Here is a 16397-nt window from a genome sequence, read left to right on the forward strand (position 1 = left end):
ATAAATGAGTCTTTGAAACTCAGTTTCAAAAATCAGGTTATGTAAACTCAGTTTTGAAATACAATTTTTTGCCACAAGAATTTCAGACCATCTTAAGTCACATCAGTTTTAAAAGACAGACTGAACCTAGAATATTTCCCTCCTATTATTCATGGCAGAACATTTGCTGGTTTGGAAATTCCATTTCTAGGAGAAGCATTTGGAATTAGATGATCTTTAAGGTCCCTTCTAACCCAAGCCATTCTATGATTCTTTGAAAAGAAATGGAAAATTGAATTTGTACTTTGAATATTTAAAGCAGATTTTCACAGCCTGTCAATGAATGACTAAATAAATTATGAATGTTTATTTCAGCATACTTCACCAAGACTGTCAATAAACAAAGTTAAAACTCCTAGAATGAGAGACAGGAATACTGATTTCTAAATTTTCATGATGTGCTGCACTGGAGCCCCTGGGAGAATAAGTACAAATTGGACCTCTGCTGAATGTACATTACAGCAGTGTGTATGGACAAGAACAAGAGAAATCTTAACTGAATTTACAGGCAAGTATTTCTACAGCTGCTACAGATCTTAAAATTAGCTAGAGGAAGATTCTGTGTTCTTCAAAAAGGAGAAGAAGAATGTTTAAAAAGCCCACTACTTTTAGAAAAAGGTGATGGTGAGTTCCTGAACGACGTTGTGAACCATATACTTTTACAGACTAAGAGAGATGCAGAGCTGCTTTCCAAATTTCAGATTTATTAAAGCTTTCACTCACACACTCCTTGTCCTGTGAGCATAAGGACAAACTGGTGTTAGCTAGCCATTACTTATGGAGGTGTGTAGCAATGCCAGGTGGGAGGAGCTTTATATCATCCTTGAACATTTTGCAGTTGCTGAGTTGCTGTCTATGAAGTTTATTCAGTGCTCTTCCAAAAGGCAAAAAATATCTCCTCTACCCATTAACTATGGCCCTGTTCACTGTATGCAAGAGAAATGAGAAATGATTCCTTTGTTAGCAAATGTCTCTTCTGACTGCCTTTAAAAATAAAAAATGGAAAAAATATACAGTATTTTTTTCTCTGAGTAACAAGGACCAAAGAGGATAAATAAGCTCCTCTGTATGGCTGACTGTTTCAGATCAGTTGCATTACTGTACAGAAAAAGGTGCTCATGCACGAGGACCGACTAAAAAGCGGGGTTCCCAGGCTACTGTATGCTGTCTGTATTTCCCTTATCAGACAGGGGATCTGGCTGGTGAATAATCAATTGCGCAAAAGTTTAATGTTCTTATTCAGTCCAAGATCCAGTGAAGGCCTAAGGCAGCTTCATCTTAACACAAGAACCTTAAATTAAAAGTAGTTACCAAAGCTTTGAAAGTTATTTGCCACAGCACAGCAAAAGTTGCTTCTGGCAAAGCTGGAGGAAATGCCCAAAAGCAGAAGCACAGCTCAGATGTGCCCAACTCGAGAGGCCCTAGGCTCCTTCAGCTGCCCGGCACGCATTGGGTGCTTAGCTCTGCCCTTGCTGAGGTGAGATGCAGAGCTCCTGCAGCAGCTTCCTTCAGCAGTAAGGAGCAGCTATAGCAAGACGAGTGCGGACATCTCTCCTGGAGCCAAGCCAAGCCTGCAGGCTGAGATCAGCACCAAATACGGGGGGGGTGCCCTAATCCAGCTCGAAGAAATGCTCTGCTGCTGTCACACTGCTGCTGCTCCACAAGGAAGCTGTGCCAGCTCGGGGGTTCAAACTCGATTATACCAAAATTGCACTTTGGTCCTTCCCTGATGCTCCCGGGAATGACTGCTAAAATTCAAAAGGAGACCTTGTGAGTGTAGATGATGTCATGTTGTAGAAATGTCTTTCAGTAAATAACAGGTTTTTCTTCATCCAAACATGAATAATCACTCAGAGTATCTTCTTTCAAAAGCAGTATTTATTTTTTCATCAAGATAAGACACATTACATACTGCATCAAGTAAGAAGTACTGCTAGGAAAGCTGCATTTAACTGAGATAAAAAAAAATACATAGATTGCACTTGAGAAAGTAGGCTGTATCCCAGAAGAATATAGTAAATAAAAAGCTGATGAGTAGTTCAAAATTAGGACTCTTTCTGAATTGCCTTTGAAAATGTATTTATTTTGGGGGGTTTCCAATTCCACGAATAAAACTGAACCAGATTAGGGTTTTTTAACATCTTTGCTCATTAACTTAAAATAGTATGTAAACAACATAACAATTTTATACAAAGACAAAAGAGGGAAAAACATATGGAGGTACACTTTTGCAATTTCTGCTAACAGATAAAAAGGAAAATTTTTCTGATTTTTGAGTTCAACAGGGTCGGTCACTGCATCCTGGGGCCTGGATTTTGGGGAGTTTTTCTTAGTTCACATGTATGTTATCATCGCCACACTGCCACACAAAGCCCATCCTTGACCTGCCTGCACTGGCTGGGAGCATGGTGTTTGTATGGCAGCAGGAAGCACTGAATGGTTCCATTAATTAGTAAGTGTCCCAGGAGTAATACTTTAAACTTTGTAGACAAGCTTAGCTTACATTTAAGAAGGCAAACCTATCATTAAGCAAGAGGATTTTTTTTTACTTTGCATCTGAATTTTTCTGTTGGACCCTGGCATCCACTGCTGCCTTTGTCTGACTCAGCTGAATTCTCAGCTGCTCAGTCTTTAAAAGGACTATTCATACAATCTACCTCTGTGCATCCCACTTAGATATCCAAATCAAATTTCTAATCTTTCTGTACAGCCAAAGGAGAGAAAGGAATGCACCCAAACTGTGTGATTTCAACCTTTGGACGAAGGCACACTATGGCAGAGCCTCTCCCAGTTGCCTCCAGGGGTAACTCAGCTCCCAGCCAAGGCTGAAATTCCCCGATCAGGAGGCACAACCCGCGGCTGCAGGGGTGGGACTGCGCAAGCAGGCGGTGCTGCGTGGCACACACCTGGCGCAGCACTGCCTGCTGCCCAGTCCCCCTTGGAGGGTGGGAATCAAAGGATCACTTAGAGCACAAAGCCTTGTGAAATCTGTGTATCCTGCAACCAATGCTAGCTATGAAATCAGAGTGCTTAGGCATGACTCAGTCAGAGATACAAACAGGAGTTCAGGATCTCAGAAACAATCCGTACTGCCAAGGTCTTGCACGCAGATTTATTCCAAACTTAGCTAAGACTTATGGAAGGGCTGGGTCAATCTTGTTATTGAGCTAGAGACAGAAAAAGAATGAGATGTTCTTTAAATAGTCCTGAACTACAAAATGAAGGTGGTACATGGCTGTTCTTTAAATGTGAATTGCTTTGAAAAATGATTAATCACTTCCCAAGTAAGCATTCAGGAGCATTTTTAAACAGACATCTGGGAGCCAGAGAGGAAAAATTAATATAAATAATAAAACCTCCACATTTTCTGAATCTCCAAGGTTAAAGTACAGGAAAGAAAGTAACACAACATTTCCAAGGGATCTTTCAGCGAAGTTTTGCTAAAATTATAAAAAAGCACTTACAAAATACTTGAGCTGATGAAGAAGGAAAATGAGACCATTAGGGTGCTTTTGTAACAAATCTGTGGAGTACTAAAACATACTGGTTTGAAGGCCTTGTATTTTACAGCACATGCCATTTTCCACTAATTATAATGCATTACTGTCAACCTACTTCACTCTTTCAGAGAGGCAGAAAGACAAGAGCCAACACGGACAAGATGATTTGATGCAGCCTATGTCTACTATAAAACATAAAACCTCAGCCATTAAATGTGCCACCCTATTCCCTCTGTTACATTCATGATCAAAACTCCAATTCTTTGCAAAACTTACATCTGCCTGGTTTTTACATTTTTGGAGCAGCATTTGAAAATCCTTAACGCTAGTTTGGAAGGATCTTTTTTCTTATTTCAGCTAGAGCACTTTTGTAATAGCTTAAAAGGCATAGGAAGCCATGCTGTAGCTTTTAAAGTGCTAATTTTATTATGAGGTGGTATTTAGTAATAATTTTCTGGAAGTTGATGCACATTTTCGATGACTGACAGACAATACTTAATGAGCTAATACGCTTCAGCAAAATGCAATAATAAAAAAAGAAATTCACTGTCAACACTTTAACCATGGCAATACACAGAGCTGGAACGAGACAACTAACCTCAGATAACTAAGATTAATGCATATATGACGAAGTTAAAAAACAAATAAAGAAATCCCAAACCAAATAATGATAATTAAATCTCAAACACAGTTTTGTTTCCCAGTAACACAACTGCAAAACAAATCAATATTTTCAACAAACAAGTGCCCTCTTTTCATCTCCTCCACAGGAAAGCATGGCACTCCTCAAAACGCTGCGAGGAGGATCCAAGGGGAGGTCTGGCTCTCCCTTCTTGTGCAGAGGGGGCTCCTCTTGGGCAACTGTGGGGCCCCTCTGGGCAAGGGGCAGGGACCCAGATCAGGTAGGTAGTGACCAAAATCAGTTCCAGCCCACAGGTTTTATTTACCTGGGGAGCTGGCAGGAGCCCCCTCTTGCAGAAGCACTTGGGTGATGACTGCCATGGAGCCACCATGGCAAAAGCTCCAGCCTCAGCACCCCCTACCACCCTCAGTGTCCTGGCTTATGCAAAGCATCTACTAACTTCAGCACACGATTTGCTCGAGTACAAACAGTGAGATTTGACTTCACTGATGTGTGATTTTATGTAATGATGGACTTCAAGCATTCTATCTCACTCTGTTGGGCCAGAATGCTGGGAAGTTCCCTCTGAGAGTGGGGCAAACCATTTTGCACTCCTACAGGCTCAAATTCTTGCCTCATTTTTACCCACCATAAAACCCCACCTACCATCAGGAGAGCTGAGGAGGTAGAAATGGGAGCAGAATCTGAGTGTAGGGACTGGTGAGTGAAAAAGAAACACAATGCTATTTCATTGCCAGCTACCAAAAATACCTACATACCTGGTATTAAAATTCAGTGGGCACTGTGCCTAAGGACTGCAACTGAGCTTTTAAAATCTCAATCCTCAGAATCTAGCTACAGATAACCACAATCCTAAATTCTTGGATGCTGATACATAAATGTATTCTGTATCTGTTTAGTTGCCATGACACTAATCAGCACAGCAATGATTTTTGCTAATTGCTAAGGCAGGCTAGTAGCAAATTTCAAATGATTAGTGAGTAAAGGTCCTCAGAGCAATCCTGCTTGAAAGTAAATGTCCGGTAAGATGCAATTAGTGTGTCTGGCTTTTTCTTTTCCTTCTTTTTTTTTCCTTTTTTATCGGGGTGGTCTTGAACTGCAGACACAATCACAGCGCTCATGGTGATCCAGCTGTATGTCTACCAAGGACATGTTGTTCCTGATTCTGCCTCTTCTTCTGGTATGCCCAGCCTCAGGGACGAACTTCAGCACCTGGGAGGATCAACAAAAATGCACTGAATTAGAAAACGCTGCTGGAGATCTGAGGATGAGAATGTTGGGGCCCCAAGGGCACCAACAGCCCTTAATGGCCCTGACCATCATTAATTTGGACACATTTTTGTTTTATTTCCAGCTTTTTCTTTGCACACTTTGACATCCTGCTGTATTGTTTGTCCTGGAGCTTGGACAGACTGTATTTTTTCCTTCGTCAGGTATCTTTGTATCATGCAGTTTCCTAGCCATGTCCAGAGTTGTTCCTTTGCATGCGAACTATCAAGCAGGTTTCCTTTGGCTCATTTTTGCAGTCCTATTCCTATTTGAGTTGCCCTGTCCCTCCTCTCCCTTGTAGAATATTTCTGCTCATAAGAACAAGGAACATTTTTTTACACAATTTGAAATTTCTGAAGCACATATCATTAGAATTGGTCCAAAACTGAAATACTTGTGAAGGGCAGAAGGAGATGAAGGAGCTTGCACAAAACATGTGTCAGATACCACTGAGTTTTGGTGGAATCTGAGTTTTGTTGGCTTACCTTAAAAATATCTGCCTCAACCTAAATGATTTCTGAAGAATTTAATGTGAATAATGTCAAGCAAACAAGAAAACGAAGTTACTTCCTAGGGAAGTATGCATCACAATAGACACTACTGAAAAAATTCTGTCTAGGGAAGATGATCTCGAGACCCCTAGGAAGGTTGCAAAAAGGAGCTAGCTTGCCCAAGTGACTGCCATATCAGCTGGATTTCTCTTGCTTGTTCAAAGATGGAGAGTTGTCTATTTAAGTGCATGACCTCCCAAAGCCAGTGGCCAACTGGGAAGTGGCCACTGTAATACCTAAATACCTGTAACACCTCAGCCACTGAAGCACTCATATTTCTGCCCTAATAATCCTTTTTTTTTTTTTTCCTTTTTACAAAGCAGTTTATTTTGATGTCATAACACCATACAAGAGTTGATATGGGTCCAGAAATGACAGGGAATAAGAGGCTGTGTTCCAGATCAACAGAGTATTAGCATTTTCAACAGAATTAGAAAGCCCCAGAAAGTAAATGTGAAGCACTTGCCAAAGGACAACCAGAGATGCTGTGCAGGGTGGGTGGGGAAGGGCAGGCAGGTTAGCAGCTCTCAGGATGAGACCTCTGCCATTAATGCCTTGAGGCTAGAAAAGTCATGAGCTATAACAGAAGTGATAAACACTGAACATAGTCTATTATTTTGTACTCTGTTTTGTGATGAAATTTATATTTAGCCTACGTAATACTGAAAGGAAGGACTGTGCCTAAGCAAGGTAGCAAGGTACAGACATGCTGCTGTTCTGTGTTGGGAAAACAGAATTATTTTGCCCTGTTAGAAATGCGGAAATGTAATTTTTTTTTTTTTTTTGAGCAACAGAAATATAGTATCTTTGAATTGATTTCAAACATTGTTTACATCCATATATGCAATAAATGATGGACACTAGGACAATTTGCTGTATCACACTGTCATCCCAAGCACAAAGGAACTGAACTCAATCAGGTTGCTGCAATTATTACAGAGCTAAAAATAGATCACAACTTCAAAAATGCTTTTTCAAAGAAAGTGTACTTTAAAAATCAAGTACAGATGCTGACACTGAACCCATGATAAATTCCTTATTTAAAGAAGTCTTCCAGCAAATTATAACCAATCCAGATGACTGGCAGCTTGCAAAATCATAGGGTAGGTAGATCTGATTTTTTCCAGCTAGAGCAAATCAAAGTATGCAGTGGGATGAGAGCAAAGATGTGGACTGTATTTAAGTTAACAGACCATCTGACAGCTTGGGGACTTTCCCTGTGTTTTTTATTAAGAAGCATGAGCACAGTATATAGGCTTTGCTGATAAGAAAATTAACTGTCAGGCACTTCCTCAGACAAGACAGGAAAACAGTGATTGAACACAGCTAAAATTATCAAATCATAGAGTCCTTTAGGTGGGAAAAGGCCTCTGAGATCATTGTGTCCAACCCTCATCCCAGCATCCAGCAAGTCAACCACTAACTTCTGTCCCCTAACGCCACATCTCACATGCTTTTTGAATACTTCCAGGAATAGCAACTCTAACACTTCCCTGTTGCAATATTTGACCATCGTTGCAGTAAAGAAAATTTCCCTTATATCCAGTCTAAATCTCCCCTGCTGCAACTTGAGGCTACATCCTCTTGTTTTGACGCTTGTTATCTGGGAGAAGAGGCACACCCCACCTGCTACACCCTGGTTCCCCCTGAGCCTCTTTTGCTCCAGTCTAAACACCCTGAGCTCCCTCAGATGTGAGCCTTGTGCTCCAGACCCTTCTCCAGCTCTGTTCCCCTTCCCTGGACTGGAGCTGTGGCCTCAGCAGTGCTGAGTACAGGGGGACGGCCACTGCCCTGCTCCTGCTGCCACACCAGTGCTGATCCAGGCCAGGGTGCCATCGGCCTTCTTGGCCGCCTGGGCACACCCTGGCTGATGTTCAGCTGCTGTCAACCAGCACCCCCAGGGCCTTTTCTGCCAGAGAGCTTTCCAGACACTCTGCCACGTCCTGTAGCACTGCCTGGGGCTGTTGTGACACAAGTGCAGGACCCAGCACTCGGCCCTGCTGAACCTCACACAACTGGTCTCAGATTCAGCCTGTCCAGGTCCTTCATCAGAGCTACTTTAATAGCTGATCACAGAACGGATATTCAAAGCTCCCTGTCTCACTCCCACCTAGTAGTTTTATTTTCATCTAAGTACAAGGGAACTGAAAAGAACCTGGAAATAAGGCCATTTCTGGTGACCACAGTAGAAGGAAGACAAGCCTTTATTATGCAAATAGCTGCTATTTATTTATCACATGGTCACAGCCTTAAAACTGAGGAACTACTGAATTAATGAGAACAGTTCAAATAAATTCTGTTGAGGACATTTAATTACTCATTTTTTCATGGGATCAGTAATTCTAAGAAAATATGGATATGACAGGTCTAGAATGCTCAAAGGGCTTTTTTTTTTTTTAGGGGTGAAAAGGAACAACCTTGTAGTTTTCAAATTAAAGGATCAGTGTCTGTCACCTCTCATCAAATTGCAGTGCCTCAGACTCAGATCACTGCCTCACAAAGAGCATGCAACTACAGCCATGTCCCGCTCATCAAACACAGAGTAAATTATGGTCATTAAACTATTAGAATAATTAAAATTATATCAAGACAGATTATTCTGCTTTTGAGCTGGATTTGGTGCTTACAGGTGATACAAAAAAAAGTACAGCAGGGAATTTTCTGTGCAGACATCCCCACAGGAGCACACCAATATGCTGGATGGCATTCTATTTTGTAGATGTGCCTGAGCATCTGAGAAGTTTCAAGGTAAGATGACTGTAGCCACCACATAACTTTCTTTGGGGGCGGTGATGTAGGAAATATAAAGAAAATGCTTACACGTGTTTCCCTGCCAGCAATCTTGCTCATTGACCATGTATTGAATTTGGATGCCAGTTTCTGAAAGCCTGTTTAAATGAGATCAAAGCCATGACAGAAAACAGGATCTGGAAGCTGAAGCCAGAAAAACTTCAAGTGGAATTAGGGCACACATGTTTAAGTCAGACCCATGCACCACTTGGACAGCCCTCCAGGGAACTGGGGGGTTTCCAGACTGTTTGAGGGCTGCCTTTCCAGGAGGTGTATGGTACCAGTTTGGGTTGTGCTTTGGGGGCAGCAGGTGCTCTCCTGTTGCCTGTGGAGCACAGAAAGTCAGGGCTGATGGCCCCTATCATCTCAGCAGGTCTGTAAGAACACTTAAGAACTCTTAGCACTTCAAGGTCTAGGGCTAAGAACAGCAGAGTGGCAGTGACTGCCAGGAAAAGGACCCAGCTGGAGAGAAGTTGTTCACTCGGATCCATGGACGGCAGGTCTCCAGTAGAAGCCGGAATAAAGCAGCAACTGCAGAGCATGATTCACCTGGAACACCCACCTCTGGCAGGGCTACCTCTGGGGACTAGGAAAGGAGCCCAAAGCTTGGACTCACAGTATTAGATGGGTAGAGCCAGATGAGGTGAACCATCCCTTCAGCATTTGCTGATGGTTCTGGCCAGGTATCACTGACCCTTGAAGTCAGGCAACATTTAGCCATGACAGTCCATGATGGCTGATTTCTGTTTTATCAAAAAGCAAACAGGGATAGCAAACCCAGTCAAAACTTAAAAAAAAAAAAATTCCTCACAGACTGAGGAATTTGACTTATCATTTACTTATTAGTAACAACAGTAACATGTTTTTTTTAACTTCTTGACCAGTATTTTAAGCACCAACAAAAAAACAAGACCGCACTCAAAAATCAGCTTCTTTTTTCTTTCTGATTAGCTTAAGAAGCCTACAGAAAATCAATAATATGACTATGGCTTATCCACTATCTAATTAGCTTCATATTCTTGTGACAGAGAATGGTGAGCAACTCTGGATGCTATTTTAGATAGTGAAATTTGTACTTTGCAGAACTTATTTTAAAATTCTGCTATGCAGCATTATCTAATCTCCTTCTGCACATCTAAAAATAACACCATTCTAGCATGAAAACCAAATTATATTTGTCTGAGATTCATGAAAGAGGAAGCATCAAAAGTGCAAAACAGTCAACATAGATCCAAGTTCTGATAGACAGAAAAAAATCTTACTCTGCAATTTTTGAAAGTTATCTAATCCAAAGGTCACACATGGTTTGGCTGTGCTCTGAGTATAAGAAGCCAAGTATAATGGGAATGTGGTTCATAATGTAGCACAAGGACCTTTACTCTAGTAGGAACATAGCCTAAACCAATGACATAGACCCAAAGATATATGCTTTCTTACCAGAGATAATTACAGGGTATTGGGAACAAGAAAAATGAGTTGGCTTGCTGATCAGTGGTAGCAGGCAAAGTAAGGGATTATTAAATATAGATGGGATTATTGTTTCTGGTTTTTTTATTTGTATGCATAAGAAATATCTGCTTTTAATACAACAAACATTGAAAAAATGAATTAGCTTAAAACTCAAGTACCTGAAGCACTCACTAAAGCTACGATGTTTTTCACACATGGGACACCCATTCTGATCTTGTCAGCAATTATGTGTGCATTATGCTACAGCTGTTGTTTTCTCACTGGACACATGGGACACCAACAAGACCCTCACTCATTCTGATCTTGTCAGCAATTATGTGTGCATTATGCTACAGCTGTTGTTTTCTCACTGACTAGACACAGGTGTTCCTCCTTCACAAACTGCCTCTCTGTCCTGACATGTCACAGGATGTCTCACTTCACTTCCAGATGTCAACCAAAAAACTTCATTTTTCATCTAGCTAAAAATGAACCTTTTTCTCTCACTGCACTTCTGTGCACTCTCTGCTCATCCCGTGACCTAGCAGTCATTTCTGACTCATTTTGTTTCCTTGTACTTGCATTCCAAATAAATCCCATTGCTGCTTCTTGTACAATATTCCATGAATTAACTCTTTTGTCAGGCTCATTCTATGCCTTTATTACCATAACAACCTTTTATCTCCTTTAAACATGTACTATCAACTCCAGGACATACAGCAATCAGCCCATATTCCTTGCACACTGCTTTGATGATTCTAGCTCTTTTTAATCCCTTAGCAAATTCCCTTTGTTGTGTCAGCAGCATTTTTTGACCAGTTATCTTATGTTTCCCTGTGTAAGGACAGGCTGAGAATTATTGTCCTTTCTCTCGAGTGCCTCCTTAAGGTTTGCTTCCCATTTCTGTGAAAAATGAAAGAAGAAAAGAAAAAAGCCCCAATAGCATCAAATTGTATTAGTTACATTTCTTAACTCCACTGCAGTAAGTTTGTCTAACTGAAGTTCCGCTTTTTAATTCTCTATTGTGCTCCCATGTTCTCGTCTCCCCTGTAATATTCCCTCTGTCTTGTTTTCACTTTGCAGTGTTGGTTCAGTTGAAGCTGCTTTTATGCCCTAGAAACTTGTGCCAAGATACAGTGTTGTGTGCTCGGGGGTACCTACTGCCTCTCTCAAGGCAACCAAAGGTTATGAAATTGCCACCCTAACACTAATCAAAACCTTTTCTCTGAGAATCAACTGAATGTACGTCCTCTGAAGGCACCAGACAAGCTGCAGTCAACATTGAACTTGAATTGAGGCATAATGCTTCAGAAAGGGGTGGGGGAAGAAGCACCTTATAGACAGTTGACAACACATCAGGCTTTACAGGAGAGACAAATAAGTAGGTAAGTCGCAATCAGCTAGCACCATTTTTATTTTTTCCTTGTATGTCCCTTAGTTGTGCAGCTCAGCACTTGGTTTGCAGAGGTTTACACATTCTGACAAATTCTGGTTGCTACCTTAAGAGCACATATTCCCCAGGGAAACGCATTTCACATCTCATCAGGTACAGCAATGAGATGGGGAAACTGAATTCTTGTTTCTCTGAGATATGTGCATGCTGGCTGGATAATACAGCCACAGCTGATCTGAGTCCTGGCCTGAGTTCCCCTACACGTGCTCTGCGCTGAGTAATCTCCAGGTTTAGAGCCTGTGCCTCTTTAAAGAGAAACTCCAGGCATTTTTAAGGAAATGAACTGTAGTGGGAAACACATTTTTAGATCAGGTCTGCTTTAGAAAGTAGGCTGAGCTTTGATTAAGGTGCGCTGTGTCCACTTCCATGTATTGCTTTGTCTTTCCCTTGCAACAGAGCATTGCAACATCACTTCCTACAGTCAGACATGATAGAAAAGAGCTGTACATTCCATTCAGGGAACTGGAGCAGCACTCTCAGCTTGGGAAAATTAAAGGCTCCACATGACAGCTATTAGTCCTGAGAGGCTAGGCTAGGAGAGAGTGCTCAGTGATTACAGTGGGAGGCTTTGAACATGAACTGAGAGGGAACTAAAAAGCATTAAGTGCACAAGGAGAAGATAACCTTGAAATTTCTCTGGACTAGAAGCCTCTCTTTCAAGAAACACCCTAGACTTTAAGGTCCCCACAGCTGCCAACATGCTACTCCAGCACTTGCCACAAAGCCAAAAAGGAGCCTATCGCTTCTGGAAAATTTGCCTGTCTTGCACAGAAATACTAGGTAGCTCAGAAATGCCAGGGAATTTTTAAATGATCTCCAGAGAAATTTTTACTTTTGAGGACAAGCATATCCATGTGCAGGACACAAAGCTCTTGCAGGTTCAGGAGCTCAGCAGATGAAATTCCAGGATAGAAGTTAGGGAAAATCAGTCTGACAAGAGAAGTGCTCTGGGGTCTGCAGGACTCAGTTTCAGCTACTTCAAACACTTTCTTTGTTCCACCACCTATATTTCCTTCTGGTGTCTTCTGTAAATTAAATTAACTGAGACTTGTGTTTGAATCTGGCCTATGTTCTCCTGCAGCAGAAGGCTGAACTTTTTAACCAAATTAATGGTGCTGGGGATTTCATAAAGTGCAAAGCTCCATCCTTCGTTATGCAAGTAAAGGCTCTTTGGATAAGGTTAGTGGGTTTCAAACTGGCTTTTAAATGAGTAAACTGGCTCTATGGTTCTAAAACTGGCATGTGCCTTTTCCACCTGGTATTTAAGGAAAATTAAAGTGTCAAACGACAATAAGAATAAAACTGATTAACTGTGTGTGGCTAATAATAATAATAAAGTGGAAAACATTTTGGACTAAAATTCATGGACACATCTTTAGTATGTCATACAAGAATTTATCTGCATGACTTCCATTCATGTTAATGGGAGACACTTGGCTAAATATCTTCTCAGTGAGCTGTTAATTCATCCCTAAGGGATAAAATTTAAATTTCAACTTACAAAGGCCATTTAATGTTAAAGATGAAACACTGTCTTGAATTCATATTCAAGACAGTGTTTCAGACATTGAATTCGGAGTAGAAATGAGTAGGAAAATAAATTAGCAGTGATATATTTGAGTGAATGTTGAATTTCCTGAATTTAGTGATTAATTTGGGGCAGTCATAATTCATGACATCCTGATGCTGAGCAATACCTGGCTAGTGCGATATTTTGGTATTCCAGCACTACCTATTTCCAAACACCTGAAAAAGTAAGTGCTTTACAACATATTTATAATCAGCATTTTTCTTTCTAGCTACTGTCAACAGTTGACTTAATTTCTGATACAGCTGTAACACAGGATTCCTTATTATATTTGACTACTAGTTCTTTCAGAAATCTTCTGAATTATGCACAACTCATATTTAAGTGTTGAAATTCCATACTGATTTACTTTGGAAAAAAACCCCCAATTCCTTTTTATAATTTTAATTTAGCTCCCTTCCAGTCTCTCTCTTGTTCTTTTCTTAACGAAAAGATTACTTAGGAAGGTCTAATCTTCCTTTAGCTGCTATTCATTATTTTCTATCTTTCTCTGTATCCTCTCTTTAGATTTTTTTTTTCCTAAATGAAATGATCCAAAACTTTTGAGCCACTTTCCTTAAATATGTTTTTGATCTGTATCTTCCCCTACATCTCTCATGATGTATGCTTGATGCTTCTTTTTATTTTTTCTAGTCCTGACTTTTTCTTTTTAAGCACCAATGGTCAAGTCCCCCACCAATTTATCCAGACCACAATATGTACTGTGTTACTACCCCTTCACCTCCACTTCTTCCTGAAGAAGACTGTCACTTGTCTTTTTCTTATCACTGCACTAAACTGTTTTCCTGAAGCTCTTCACAGGGATTCATTGCTTGACCTTTAGCCCAATTTCCACCCCTCATTTCTTCCTCCTCCCCTCACACACCCAGTATTATATGAATAAATAGTTGAGATCACTCATCCTAATGCTTGCTGCTTTTCTAACCTGCATTTATAAGCAGTTAAAAGACCTTCTGAAATTCCTCACAGCCTTCTCTGCTGTTCAAGTATGTTATCTCCTGTGCCACCTGTCATTTTTGTCACCCCTCTGTTCAACTCCTCCAGACTGAACACACATGAAATAATAATCTTTGTACTGGGGGCACCCTCAGATAGCCCTTTCCCATTTAGAAAATTGCTTGTCTCTTCCACCTCGTTGCTCTTTATCTCTTAACCAGCTTCTAATCCATGTCTGATCTTGTCTGGCTGACTGTTTGCTCTCTGCAGGAGGTGCCAGTCCTTTTAGCATTCTTGTGCAATAGGACTGGCACTGTATACTGTGGTGCTGTATAAATATTTATTCATATATAAGGCATTCTGTGTTAATTTTATCAGCTCACAGTCATCTAGATGCTTTATATTATTAATTTTTTTCCAATTAACTTTTCTACCACTGCGATAAGGCTTTCTGCTCTGTAATTACTAGGGTCATCCCCTGCATCTTGTTTAAAATTAGAAAAAATATTAACTATTCTCCAGTCCTAGCATGTGTAGTATGCTGTATTCTGCAGTTATGTGTGAGAAGATATCTCTTACCTTTGAAAAGAGTAACCACACTGCTCTGGCCTTCAATTGCAGCCCCAGGGTCTCTCAAGATAATGCCTTAATGTTATGAGCCTACATCGCATCCAGGTTTGAAGTTCATATAGTTCATTTTCACTTGGGTCTTAAGCCAAGTGGTAAATCATACTCTTACAAGAGATATGTGTCAGAAGTCAGAAGCCAGCGTGGCATAGAGCTATCCTACCTTCCAACAATTGGAAGGCGACTACCAAGTAAACTTCCTAGATATGCTCACTTTGGGGAACATTGCTCATGTCTTGATCTGAAAATACTGTGTAAATGGAAAGAATACAAAATGCTCTTTCATTGTGGTATTCCTCTCTAGATGCATCCTGAATGGATTAAAATAATGGACATTGTTCCTATGAAAAATTTTGCCTTCCTGAAAAATTGCTGAGTGGGGAAAAAAAGCTAAGGCTGAATGATTCAGCTGCCTTCTATAAGTAATAAATTTGGAAGGGAACAGAGTTTACTAGGGACTTAATTGTAATTTCCAAGTGTGAGCATGAGTTTAAAGCAAGAGGAAATGAAATCAAACATCTCAAGGAACCCATGTCTCTGTGTTACTAAAAAGAGTATTTCCAGTGGTATATACATTTACTTTGTATTAGTCCTTGACTGGGAATAATCAGTCCAACATAAGGCTCATTCTTGAAACAAAGTTCACTAGGATGCTGTGGTGGCATCTACTCAGAAGTGGCCAAAGTTCTCTCCAACTTCTTCTAAGTTAACTTACACATAAATACTGCCAACACCTCTTTCTCATACATACATAGTCTATTAACAAGCAGCACACACAGTTCTGAGAAAAGGCTTCAGAATCCATGCAAGCAAAAAATACCCAAAAGAAGTAACAAAGAAAGAATGAAAATACCTCATGATACTTTTTCACTGTTTTCCCTGACACGCAGGTGCAGGATTTCCAGTTTGGAGTCCCACAGCCACAGTTTCCACCACAGCGCTGGACAAGGAGGCAGCGGGGGAAGAAAACGACATTTGTCAGCTTCAGCTCCTCCCTTAAATTGACAGAGTAGTTCCTTGGAGTGCAGCTGTAACGCTTCACATCATCATTCAACCTGTCCAAGTCAACTGCAATGCAAAAGAAGTTTTATTAGTGAGGTTAGTGTGGGACATTCCTCTGGTTGATGCTGCTCCCCAGGCAGTCAATAACACAGAGTGATGGGGTGCAGGTTGAAAAATATGTGAACTATAGGAGTGATTTCCAAACAGATAAACATAAACCTACCAATTTTAAATCATTACACGTGGCCATCCAGCCCGTCATCCTTCTCCCACTGACTGCCACAGCACAGATCACACCAACTACAAAGGTGCAGGGAAGGTTTGCAGTAAAATACTGGCCTGAAAGTTGAAGACTGGTCATTTTATTTGCTTTGTCACTCCACACTGGATCCTTGGGCAAGAGATTCCACCTCTGCCACTCTCTTCCCTCCTCTGTTTATACCTGGCTTACTTAGATGCTAAGATCTACTTTTTTTTTTTTTTTTTTTTTTTTTTTTTTGGGGAAAAAAAAAGGCCCTTCCTGGGGCCCCTGGGGAACATTTTTTGGGGG

General features: G+C 40.7%; 1 protein-coding gene across 4 annotated transcripts in view; it reads right to left on the minus strand.

Moving 5' to 3' along the window:
- Positions 1–1897: 1897 nt before the first annotated feature.
- PDGFD (platelet derived growth factor D) overlaps positions 1898–16397 on the minus strand; it is a 136970-nt gene continuing 122470 nt past the window's right edge. For all 4 annotated transcript variants that reach the window (XM_041417033.1, XM_041417031.1, XM_041417032.1 and 1 more), the window contains 2 exons: positions 15699–15913; positions 1898–5394 (listed from right to left, as the gene is read on the minus strand). In XM_041417033.1, coding sequence (XP_041272967.1) covers positions 5260–5394; positions 15699–15913 — 350 coding nt within the window. In that variant the 3' untranslated portion in view covers positions 1898–5259. The remainder of the gene's footprint in view (positions 5395–15698; positions 15914–16397) is intronic.

This window comes from Onychostruthus taczanowskii, unplaced genomic scaffold (genome assembly GCF_017590055.1).
Source record: "Onychostruthus taczanowskii isolate IOZ18803 unplaced genomic scaffold, ASM1759005v1 scaffold54, whole genome shotgun sequence".
Taxonomy (NCBI): Eukaryota; Metazoa; Chordata; class Aves; order Passeriformes; family Passeridae; genus Onychostruthus; species Onychostruthus taczanowskii.